This window comes from Macrobrachium nipponense, chromosome 7 (genome assembly GCF_015104395.2).
Source record: "Macrobrachium nipponense isolate FS-2020 chromosome 7, ASM1510439v2, whole genome shotgun sequence".
Classification (NCBI taxonomy): domain Eukaryota; kingdom Metazoa; phylum Arthropoda; class Malacostraca; order Decapoda; family Palaemonidae; genus Macrobrachium; species Macrobrachium nipponense.
The window spans coordinates 24,504,962-24,517,461 of record NC_061109.1 but is presented as its reverse complement, the minus strand read 5'-3'; the positions used below and the strand labels follow the sequence as shown (position 1 = coordinate 24,517,461).

General features: G+C 37.0%; 1 protein-coding gene and 1 long non-coding RNA gene across 2 annotated transcripts in view; one reads left to right on the top strand and one right to left on the bottom strand.

The window, feature by feature from the left end:
- LOC135217334 (diuretic hormone receptor-like) overlaps positions 1-12,500 on the bottom strand; it is a 207,211-nt gene that overhangs the window by 1 nt on the left and 194,710 nt on the right. Inside the window, exons 5-11 of the mRNA XM_064253140.1 lie at positions 8,161-8,248; positions 7,399-7,479; positions 6,411-6,472; positions 5,303-5,464; positions 4,635-4,802; positions 3,812-3,984; positions 1-2,380 (exon numbers count right to left, since the gene is read on the bottom strand). The exon at positions 1-2,380 is cut by the window's left edge and continues 1 nt beyond it. Of these exons, the coding sequence (XP_064109210.1) occupies positions 2,119-2,380; positions 3,812-3,984; positions 4,635-4,802; positions 5,303-5,464; positions 6,411-6,472; positions 7,399-7,479; positions 8,161-8,248 (996 nt within the window). The 3' untranslated portion in view covers positions 1-2,118. The remainder of the gene's footprint in view (positions 2,381-3,811; positions 3,985-4,634; positions 4,803-5,302; positions 5,465-6,410; positions 6,473-7,398; positions 7,480-8,160; positions 8,249-12,500) is intronic.
- The window catches only part of LOC135217335 (uncharacterized), a 112,904-nt gene continuing 109,605 nt past the window's right edge, over positions 9,202-12,500 (top strand). Inside the window, exon 1 of the long non-coding RNA XR_010315104.1 lies at positions 9,202-10,984. This is a non-coding gene — a long non-coding RNA (uncharacterized LOC135217335). The remainder of the gene's footprint in view (positions 10,985-12,500) is intronic.

Genomic DNA, 12,500 nt, shown 5'->3' with positions numbered 1-12,500 from the left:
AATCAGGTTTTTCTTGAGTGCATGAAAATCTTCTTTTACTAATTGCTTCCATCTTAAAAGATATATGTAAAATGTATACTTGAAACTTGATGTGAACATTAACCATTAATTTCTGCTTAGGCAAAATATATTTTTTTGAACGTAGACAGTACAGCACAAAATGTAAACCTGGTTTTGTGAGTAAAATACACTTCATAAATTCTTTAAATAAAACAAAATTATCTGTGATGGTGTGACACAAATAATCACATTCTTTTGGGATTAGAATTTCCTTTAAGAATGATTTCATAGAATATTAATGCAAATTCCCCTGTAAGAATATAAAACGATTTCATGTGATTTTTGCAGACGATCCGATTTTGACGGAGAGAATGGTTGACTTCCACTTACAGAAGGGAGAGATGATTAACCTACTCTGTCGAGAATTCCCGCTACGTTCTCTACCCAAAATTCCCGAAAACCGTTCGCTTTAAGTACATCACCCCAGAATGTATTTGAAACGGGTTTTCCCAACCATTACCGAGTATTGTTATTAATGTTATTACTAGTGTTATTTGTTGTTACATTTGTTATAAAAGTTGCTTATGATTCATACATATTGCAAAGCTGTTTTATGAAAATAAGCCTATCTACCCATTTCCTGTAGTAAACTTAATGTCCTACTGAACACGTCCAATTGCTCACACGTAATTTTATACACTTTTGTTTTATAATGCTTACAAGTTTCCTGTTTACATAAATGCAAACAAGTAAACAGAAGTGTAATGATACGATAAAAGGACGATAATGTATGTGAATGTTTTTACAAGTCGAACTCAATGCATGGTGCGTGTATAAATGTACTTATGAGTGAACGTTTCCAGTAGGCATTTCTTTTTATATATATTAGAAAATTTATCCACTACGCAAATGCAGCACCAGGTTTGAAGAACGATCTCCGTTCAAGAGGTGTTTATATATATATATATATATATATATATATATATATATATATATATATATGAATGAATGTGGACACAATAGTTGGTGTGTCAATAATATACAGATTATAGCGAACGTGAAATGGTAAAGCTGAATAACGACCGTTACCTTTAACTGTTAGGTATATTCACATTGTTATGGTAATTATAGTGATACATGTGTTCCAAGCTTCCCACAGTTATCTCTCACGCTTTCAGTAGAATCTAGAACTGTCGGATCCATTAGCTCAGGATCCCCGATGAATCGCCCAAAAATATGATGAATCAATTATCATCACTAAGGACCGACGGTACAAGTGAGATACAACAGCAGGTTAATAGTTTTGTCTCTCAGCAAGTCTTTGTTTAGATCTTCTTGCGTTGGGAGGCAAAACTTTGACCACTCAACATTAAGGCCACAGTCTTTCTTACACGCGAGTTATACATGACTAATTGGACCCACTCTCTGCTGAACTCGTGATACATAAATGACAATTTCATAAATGCGTAGACTAAGAACATTCATCTTTTTTTTTTTTTTTAAGAATGCTGTTATGAACCCAGCAGTATTACACATTTAAAAACGGAAGTTATAAGAAGCGTTTCTTTACCCTTTGCCAAGCTCCACTATCCAGAAATTTATACAGCAACAGAGATTATGAAAAACAGTTTACCATTCACTTACATATTATTTGTGTGACGTGAAAGGCAAGGAAATCAGATTTTGCCTGGGTGTTTACTTAAAAAATTTTATTGCTAAACTAGTATCCTAACGTTATTGTTCTTGAATGTAAGTAAAAACAGTGGGAAGAAAGGCTTTAATTCATTCTAAATGTAAGATTAATAAAGTTTGGTTTGAAAGGTAGTATCTTGATTCGAGATTTCCAAGCATTTCTGTCACCGTGTGTTTAGTCTAATGCCCAGGTTCTACTGTAATTGGCGCGCTGATCTAGCAACCAGATCGATCCGTTGCGATCCGGTTACAAGATCCTTTGGGATCCAGTTACAAGATCCGTTGGAATCCGGCCTCAAAATCCGGATCCAAATTAGAAGCGATGCAGATAACAACGAAATGTCTGTTTCATCCTTATATACAAATGTCTTTTATTAGTGCCGAAGGAAAACTTGATTTTCCTTCGTCTCTGTGCGAGACAGGATATTATATCACGGAGTCCCTCATCATCATCTTGACTTCCTCCTCGCAGCAGGGGTTCAGCCCAGCCGTCGAGTTGAGGCAACTGCAGTGATTCCGCATCAAGGGAACCGTGACTGGGTTTTGGGCCGTGGGCGGCAGGGGTGGGGGCGGGGCCGTTGGCGCGTGTGTGCTGACGGGGTTGTAGCCGTTGGTGACGTAAGTGCTCATCGTTGTCAGTTCCGAGCAGAGCGATTCTCGCTTCCCTCCGAACAGGCGTCTGCCGTAGCTGGAAAAACAATTTTTAAAAAATGAACAAAAACTCTCAGATAAATAATATATCTCTCTCTTTTCTGTGCATACGTATAAAGTCTAAGAGAACCTTGCGACTTTTACTAAAGTAGATAATGCACATGAATAATCTGTTTACTGTACACACAGGATTGTCATACACACACACACACACACACACATATATATATATATATATATATATATATATATATATATATCATAAAAAAGATGAGAATTTTATTAAGAGCCTGAAAGAAAAAACTACAGGAGAAAGAAGTGAAGGCTATAAGTAGCGGAAGAGTGGAAACAATGGAGTTGTATGACATTTTTAGTTTCCATTTTTCATTAAATAAGCAATGGAAGGTTTAAGCTGAAGTTCCTGGTCCAGTTGAAAAATGAAACGCGCAACCACGATTTCAGTCAGCGTGAAAGGAAAAGGGCAGAAACTGATATTCAATATTACAGCCTCGTTACAGAGGTTCCTTAGTTCATTATTATTATTATATTATATTAGAAAGCATTACCGTTTTATTGTCTTTTGTTTTCAAGAACAGGATATAATATTATGTTTAACTATCTTTATGAACTGAAGAATTCAGTGAGGGAACCAACGCTCTTTCCTGTTCTAGCTCCCCTGGCTGCACCAATCACGACATAAAGAAATCAAATCTCTTGAGAATCCAGAGAAAAATAAAGAACACAGGCGGAATACAGTGTAATAAACTTAGAGTATTTTGACAGAGATTGCTTAAAATAGTTTTTCGAAGATGGTAAAAACACAATAGCTACTTAATTTGTGGTTATTCTTAATTAAGAATTACATAGTATCAACAAGGGCAAAGATGTTGAGTATAATGATTGAAAATAGGTTTATGGTATGACAGTTATTAACTTGAAATCATAAGACAAATTCTGTTCTAATGAACCTACTTATATGTTAAGTTATACAAAAATACCAAATTCGTGCCGGACGGCATTCAGAGTGAATAAGACTTTAATAATTGTACAAGATGCATTTGGTCAGCAGATTCAAGATTTTACAGAGACCAAAAAAACTATAGTATACTAAAGGTATCAGTCTGGACTCTCTTCCAAATTCTTATTTCAGTTTTATGGTCTTTTAAAGCCGTAAGAGGAATTAATCTTTGCTTAGCCTGTTGGAGAGTAATGTTTCTCCTATAATCCCTTTCGCATTTCCTACCAGACTTTCATTTCAGGCAAAACTCCAGCTGTTCCATGACACACACTCATCAACTCTTACTTGCGTTAAACTCAATACCGACATTAATCTTCAGGGAAAGTTAGACTCTAGACTCAATTCTAACACAATGACTGGTCACGAAAGCTGGAATGTGCTGTCACTCACAGCAGTGACTGCCATTCTAACCATAGCAAAAGTGAGCTTAGACCACCGGAATATAATCACCTGCGGAAGCTGTTTCTGTTCCTAGGGGAGCCTTCGCGCATACTGCTGTGACGAAGAGAAGTCCTCCGGTCGCCCGAGATGCCTCTCTCCGTTCGCCATCGCTCTATGTGATGGCGGATGCTGTTCTGTACCTCGGTGTTCAAGAAGCAGTAAAAGACCGCTACCCAGAACCCCTAGGGGGAAAACCGAAGAATAGATTTGATATTAAGCCCCAGTGGTCGAGAGGTGGGAGGGAAATTCCTGAATAATTATCGAAACTTCTTTTGGTTATTTCTATCTTTTTATGTTATTAGGAACATCTAATACTTATGCAATAAACATTGTGATTTTGACATGGTAAATGACTATATTGTCTCAATATCTTTTGAAGAAAACAATTTTTTATTGTTTTGACGTACTTGTTCGAAAGCTACATTTTTTAGTCACTTGACTTTCACCAACTTGATGGAAATGGAACGGTCCCGCACTGAACATTCCCATTCCCACTTTCCTAAAACAGTATTTCGAAACACTCAGTACTAAGGACCAATATTTAGTGATAACGCAACAAATGTTGATCGAATTATTCCATGAAAACCAAAAAAGAAAATAATAAGGATCTTGTGTTGAGATATATCTTTCAATGGACCTCGAGATAAAAGCCCTGCAGATTTTTGTGACCATTTTTAAGCACTCCTCATATTTACTCGGTAACCATTGGCAACTCTTTATCACTCTGATTATCGTCAGTGAGGAAGAATACTGAATTTCAAACGAGAAGGTCCTGAGTCACTTCGGAGGAGGCGGGGGTTTGGGCGGGGGTCTTGTGTGGGAGGTTCCTTACCTGTGTAGAAAGCATAATAGTTTGCAGGTGTTCTAGTTCTGAAGGCAGGGCAATGAGCAGCATGTATGTGAGACCTAGGAGAGGAATGAGCACCAGCAGAGCCTTTGTTGCCTTCCTGTAGCGTTTAGTCTCAACTGTGTTGGCTGACCTTAGTTTCGTTATGAGCACCTAGGGACAAAGAAAAATTCTTTTCAGTATCATTAGAGAAAAGTAAATCCACTTCAGGATCTTTGCTAAAGTATACATACACACGCACGCACACACACACACACACACACACACACACACACACATATATATATATATATATATATATATATATATATATATATATATATATTATATATATATATATATATATATATATATATATATATATATATATATATAAGCAGACAAATATTTGAATATCAGTGCCTATTATATTTAGAAATGCATGTATGTATAATGTAGAACTGTAAATCAAAGCCAAATACTCTAACATTAATGTTTGTTGAGATTACGAGCCTTAATCAACTGAATTCCCAAGGGAAGCGCTGTACAGGACAGCTGTGACAGACAGCAAAATAAAGCGAACAGGAGAAGCGGAATAAAGACAAGAGGCAATAATAAAGTCTGACGAACGAAGGGTGAGTTGCAAAGGGAAAGAAATCCATGTCCGGACTCACCCACATGATTCTGCAGAGGAAAAGTATATTGATGGAGAGGAGCAGGAGTGTGGGCGCCCTCAGTGCCCAGTCTATGGCACTTCCTGGCAAGACGGGACACGTCTTCAAAAAGCCTTCCATCTCGGGGCCGTCCATTCCGGAGTGTTCCAGCTCCGTCCCCCTCTGCCAAGGGAATGACCTTATATGTTAGACGTCATAGACTGACACTGAAAGAAATATATGTCAATAGGGTCCATCTATACATATATCCACACTTATACGTGTGTATATGCAAGTCCTGTGAAAGAATAAAAGACGATCTTATGAATTTCAAGTGAGGTTGGAAATCTTTACTTTTATTGAAATTTATTAGGGTAAAATACCAAATGGCCGGCCTCTACCGTAGCGCGACCACCTTCCCGAAAAAGTACTTTAACACGTCCTGTAACTCAGGATACACATTAGTTAAGAGCCAGCGTTCGTCGGAACAACACCTCGAGACCTTCACTTTCCTCTCGAAGTAAGTTTTTTCTCTGAAGTCACATATTAAGGCCATAATTTCCGATTTTCGGGAAGATGTTCGAGCTATGGGAGAGGTGGCCGCCAGGGCCATTCGGTATTTGGACCCCATATTTCATAACGCTGAGGTGACTCTTCCGGGGAACCACCTTTTGTCCATTACGAAAGGGCCTTCGAGATGGCAAATATTTACTGGTGCTTGAAAGTTTTTATGGGACCATATAATTCAGCAATATTAATAAAAATGACGTTGGCATAAAAGGTTTCATTGCGAAAGTTTTAGTAGCAATGTGCGATTTCAGCACCCCACCCCACTGTCTCCCTGCGTTAACATTTTACCTCCATGTAAGTTATATTAAATCGTGTGGATTGCAGTTTACCTTTCGTGTCGTTCACCTGTCAGACCTTGTTTGCTGCAAAGAATCCCAAGTTTTTATGCATCGTGGTTGTGTTTTCTCTGTGGGAAGAATTCTCAATAGAAACACGACCACGGGAATGTTTGCCGTTGCCAGGGTAACGTTTGTCATAAAGTAAAGGTAAGGCAGGGAGGCACTTTAGCAATGGGCAGAAACAATCATTTTCTAAATACTGTTTTCAGATATTTACTTACGTGATCACTGGTTAGTTGCAGTTTCAGGACGACCCATAGGATTATGATGGGTACCGGGACTCCTGAAATAGAGAGAGAAAAAAATATGATTGATTGCTGCTTTTCACTGAAAATTTGAATGAAACTTCAATATACTCTGGAAAATCCTTTGGGTAATTTCCTTTGAATAAAGTCTTATCTAATTAGTAGGCTATTCCAGTACACCTCTGCCATCGTTTTGACAGTACTCACTTTTGGATTCGATAATATATATATTGTGGAAGTTGCATTCTATTTATGAAGCTAATTGCAGGCACGACGGTTGTGATAGCAAGAGAATTTTTTTTTTATTATTCCTAAGGAAATTTTCATGGTTTGCTAAAAACAATGTCATAATAACTGTATTAGAAGATATTACGAATTTTGATAACTAAGCTAGCTTTTATATATATATATATATATATATATATATATATATATATATATATATATATATATATATATATATATCTGCATGTCCTGTTCGAATAGCACCTCTGCCCCGTCTCCGTTCATAGGGGCTCTCGTCAGAAAAAAAAAAAAAAAAAAAAAAAAAAAGGAGTCCGCTTGTCACAACAGGTTTTCTTTGGTTGGTAAATGATTTGTTACCAAGTGAAATATGTTCTTGGGCGGTTGCTCAAAACTTTCATCACTATGAACATGAACGTTATTACGTCGAAATGCCGAAGAACGATGCATAATCGCCTTTCCGAATTCCATGACCGACATCAAGAGTAGCAAAATCTCCCGTCTCCTTGAAATACGAAAAGTGCGAATTGCCAAGCCACAAAACGATGGTTTCTCAAATTAATTCTAACGACCAATATTTAAAAAAAAAAAAAATGAGAAGTCGTTCAGCACATTTCCTTTTTGAAATATGGCGATAATGTCTATACACAATACATGCACATACAAAGTAAACTTTTCTTCTTCACGTTACATTCTGTGATTTTTGGAAAGTTCTACTTACCCCAGCCCAATATAGTGTAGACACGTAACTTGATATTTTCAATCGAGAAAGTCTCGACAACTAGTACGTATAGGTACAGGCCTGGAAATACGAAAAAGGAAATGAATTAGCAACACTTATTTTTTGTAGACTCTCATACATTTATATTTGATACGTTACACCCAAATACATACAAACACGTACACACAGCGCCATATTTATACATCTGATAGGTCTCGACGACTTATTTTCTGTATTATACATCCTTGTAATATTCCAAATTATCTTTTAAGAAATTGATGCCATGTAGCTACAGCTTTTTACCTGAACTTCCAAACATCTCACATAGATTTTTTTATTTTTTTTAAACAACAGTTTGATACAAACTCTCTCTCTCTCTCTCTCTCTCTCTCTCTCTCTCTCTCTCTCTCTCTCTCTCTCTCTCTCTCTCTTCCTTCCTTAAATCCATAACGATCTTCTCTAGTTGACCATACTGTCCTGTATGTGTGTATAAAGTATGTATGGATACGACAGTATGTCTTAAGACCTTCCATCTATATCAATTCTGTTGTTTTCCCTTCACACACAAATCTTCCTTGTCTGAACCGATACTTCTCTTCACCTACAATGCATCTCCTCAGATTCCCTGAGACTAAAGATGACTCTACTGGATATTCTCTTGCATGCATTTTCATTTGTGGCAGTCAAAGAAAAAAGAAAAAAAGAAAAAAGGTTGAAAGGCCAGAATAATGACTGAAGAGAAGGAATAGCGCTGCTCTTTACCTTCGACAAACATCCACATGAAGTTCGTGAGATTCAGGTAATTCAGCGCCACGTAGAAAATACACGTCACCGTCTCTGTGATCATTACCTGGAATTTATAAAAATAATAGGCTGCTAAATAGTTGAATATGATGTTATTAAAGGGAGATTCATATAAAGCTAAAAAAGTGCCCGTGGACGTTAAATAGCGTTTCTATATCGTGAGCCTTTCCACTTTTGTCAGAACCATTGTTTATATCAATCTTATATAAAATAAAATGCTGTCAAAACGTCATCGAGAAATCAATGCATATAAAATCATAATATATTTATATAAACTGCTAATTGAAAAGGGCAAAGAATTAGAAGGGAGAAAACAATCGAATCTAAGACTGGGAAAATTTATGGATAATAGGTAAAAACGCAACCTAGGTAGGAGAACACTGGTTACGGGGTCGCCATCTGGACAAACGGTAGAATACTATTGAAAGATGCACAAAAATGCTCTCATTGTTTACACTAAACATAATTGCAAGTAGTTGAGAACCATCATGTGCCTCACTCTATATATATATATATATATATATATATATATATATATATATATATATATATATAAAAGGAAGAATGAAAGCAATTGATTTATATTAGTTCAGTATTTTGGAGTAAATATAACGGTTGATATTTAGATGAGTGCAGAGGCGAATTAGGGAATAAATGAAACTAGAGAGGAATGAAGATGTTTGCAACGGACTGGAAATCGATTTGAATTGTCTATAGAGACCAACGTGGGAATGTATGAGGTGATTGATAATGACGTGAAATAGGTAATGGAAAGGAAGGGCCTCACTATCCAGAAGGGCCAGATTGCAGGATTAGGTTAAGGTTAGACCTATGTAGGAGGTTTGCCGTGATGCTCATGAGTATGAACGGTGTTTCATTTACGACTTAGCAATCAAAGTAAAAATATGGAATAGCTGTTGTGTGTGTGTGTGTGTGTGTGTGTGTGTGTGTGTGTGTGTGTGTGTGTGTGTGTGTGTGTGTGTGTGTGTGTGTGTGTGTCTTTTGTTACAGTGGTGAGGTGACTGGATCCAAACACCTTTTTCCTTAATCCAGCAGATCTAAGCAGGTACTATTCATTTTATATATAGATGGACCTGTGGGCGGTAAGCTGGGAATTATCCACGGGTCTAGTGGACGTGAATCGATACTGCACCTCTCGGGTTAGGAGTTCACTGGCTTTCTGCATCTTCCAAGGTGGTGGTGTGACCGTGTGGTCATTCTTGGAATTGCGAGCACAACACAATAAATGAAGAGTTTTGTGTTAAGGGAAGAATTTCCCCAAAAGCATCTGGTCATGAATTTTCTCCCTATACCAATCTAAATTCCACCGCAATCCTCTTCATCATCTATATAAAAACTTTTACCTTCCGAAAACACTACAGACGGAGGGAAAGGCTTTTATCAAAGTCGACCTCCAACTTCCCTTGGGGCGAAAAGGTGTCGAGGCGTCGCGGAAGGCGGATTAAGAACGGCCACTAAAAAAGGAAAAAGAAAGGGCAAATGGAATAGCACGGATGCGGAAAAGATACATTGACAGGGGAACATACAGGAAAGCAGTAATCCCAAGAAAAGAGAAAAGGGGATTTCCCGGGACCTAATCTTCGCGTTTGTTCACATGGAAGATCCGCCTGTGGTCTGGCAATAAGAAAAAGGGGTGCAAGCAAGGCTCGAGTCTCCGTCTCTCAGTGATGAAAGTGAAGGATAGAAAATAGTAGAAATGCAGAGAGAGAGAGAGAGAGAGAGAGAGAGAGAGAGAGAGAGAGAGAGAGATCCTGAGTATTTCAAAAGCAAATGTCTGTTTTCTAACTGATACGTTTATATGCATATTCTTTTGATTTTCAAACTTGACTCGTTAAGGGAAATGAGAAACGTGAATATGAAAGACTCGAATTCATAGAACTTTGGGCCCTAGAATAATTTACAGAGGTTCATGTTTGCGTGGTTGCAGTGGTCCGCGATAGGATCATCAGCCTGTATCAATAAGTTCCCGGTATAAGTAGCTTCGATGGAAATAACATTCGTCATTACGCGTTACTTGACGTCTATTGACAACTTAATTATACGGAATTTCGCATCCCTTAGGATTTCGTTCAAATCAATGTTAAGACAGAGAGGACACGAAGGAAATGAGAGGAAAGTTCCATTTCCTCCAATATCAGCTGTTGGCATTTCAGCTGAATCCTCCAACCTCGTCCTACGAAGAGGGGACATTTGCTTTTAACCACCATCCTTCAAATAATATGTATCTTGGAGGATACTGGGAAGACCTTGCTTCTAACTCAAATACTCAATGTCCTCCCAAGTTCCTAACCCAGTTCGCAAGATTTCGACCAACTCGTAGTACCTACACCACGTCACCCTAGTTTTGTCACTTTTGTGTTGCTGTTAACCGGAATTATAATGTTGCCGGATTTTACGGCGAGTTGGTTTCGTACCGATTGATCCAGTGGTGCAAGATCACCGAGATAACAGGTTACTTTAATTTGGTCAAAGGACGCACTTGTGAACTCAAGAACTCAATATTGCCCATCTACCGCATAAACTGTAATCTTACTGATCGGGTTACTACTACCTATGGTGTCCATTTTTTCTGGGAATGTCTTGAGTTTGTTTGTTGGTGTTCGGAAGGAGACGACCAGCCAACGTTAGCGTGTTGTCTCAGATGTCAAATTGCTGGAAAATTGTAGGCCTAGTATATAGCCTAAGATTGCTACCTAATGAGAGCCTTCATCAGACTTCTACATTTGCTGCAGTAGGCGACAATGAATTATTCACTACTAGGGTAAGTAGGCACCGCACATATTTTAGTAATCTAGGAATTTCATTTTTACTTAATCATTACACAGCTTGGTAAAAGTTACTCGTAAATTATGAGAGTAAAATATAGATTATTTTCTTGATAGCCCACTTTCTACTATGTGATGGAGGCTATTGCGTGTTCATTTCATTGGGGAATTTTTGGTTTATATCACTTCCCTTTTGAGTGTAACAACAATAGGAGAACAGCAATCGGGAACCAGAGTATATTAAGGTAAGGGAATCTAGACCGTGGAATACCAAAAGAAAAAAAAAAAACGAAAATTAAAATGGCTCCGTAGTCGAGATTAGGCCAAAGCTGACGAATTGTGCTCCATCAGCTTCGAGTCTGGTTAGGCTTAGTTTTCCATCTTGAGTTTTGATTTAATATAAAGCTTATGACAGTTTTAGTCTTTGCACTGATACTTATTTAAGTTTAGTTTCTCATGTTATGAGATGATCCAACAAGTAATTCATATTAGTGCTCTACAGAGAAAAAATCTGAATTTGTTCATTTTTAGTCAGAGGCAGAACTACACATTAGCCTTTATATATATACAGTAATAATATATATATATATATATATATATATTTATATATATATATATGTTATATATATATTTATTTTATCTATTATAAATATATATATGTAATTATTATATATATATATATATATATATATAAAAAAATATATATATATTACTATATATCTATATATATATATGTCTAGTATATATTATATTATTTATTATATATATATATATATATATATATATATATTATATATCTATATGTAGTTAAATGGAAGGGAAAAAGTATTGAGAATTAAATCTGGAAGGGTAAACCATTTCGAAACATTGTAAATAACGTTAGGGGTTAAAAAAAGGGTTGGTAATTGGAGTGGGTTATAACATAATCATCCTCGCATTGAGGTAGGCAATCAGAGATTTGGCAAACCATTAAAAACTATATTTTAATACAAATGTATACATATAGAATCATTTTGTTGAGTGCAGTCAGTAAACAACTTCCTTTTTCACATTACATTGTCCCTCAGAGTGGCCAGTATTGTGCAGTGTAGGAAAGCATGCTAACCTAACCTAACCTTAGTTCCAGACCCTACACTTATAGGTAAAGGCCTGGACTCTCTCACCTTAGCATAGAGTGTCAAAAATCCTATCTTCAAGTACAAAGACCTTCGCTAACTTAGCCCATTATTACTTAACCAGCTAAGGTCTCTAGTTCTTAGGTGGTCTCTAGTTCTTAGGTGTTAGGTACCCTCCCCCCCTAACCTGAAGTAGGGTGCTCTTTATTTCAGGGAAATGGCATTTTCTTGCTTATATACTATGCTTTTATGTTTTCCTCTTTGTGTTTCTCCACGTTCTAATCTGATCTTAAGATTATGCTGTTCCATTGTGGCCCCCTGAATATTTTTAGCAGTAATTATGAGTGTACCATACACCCTAACGAGTTAACAATATTAATCATGTGCAAATTTATGA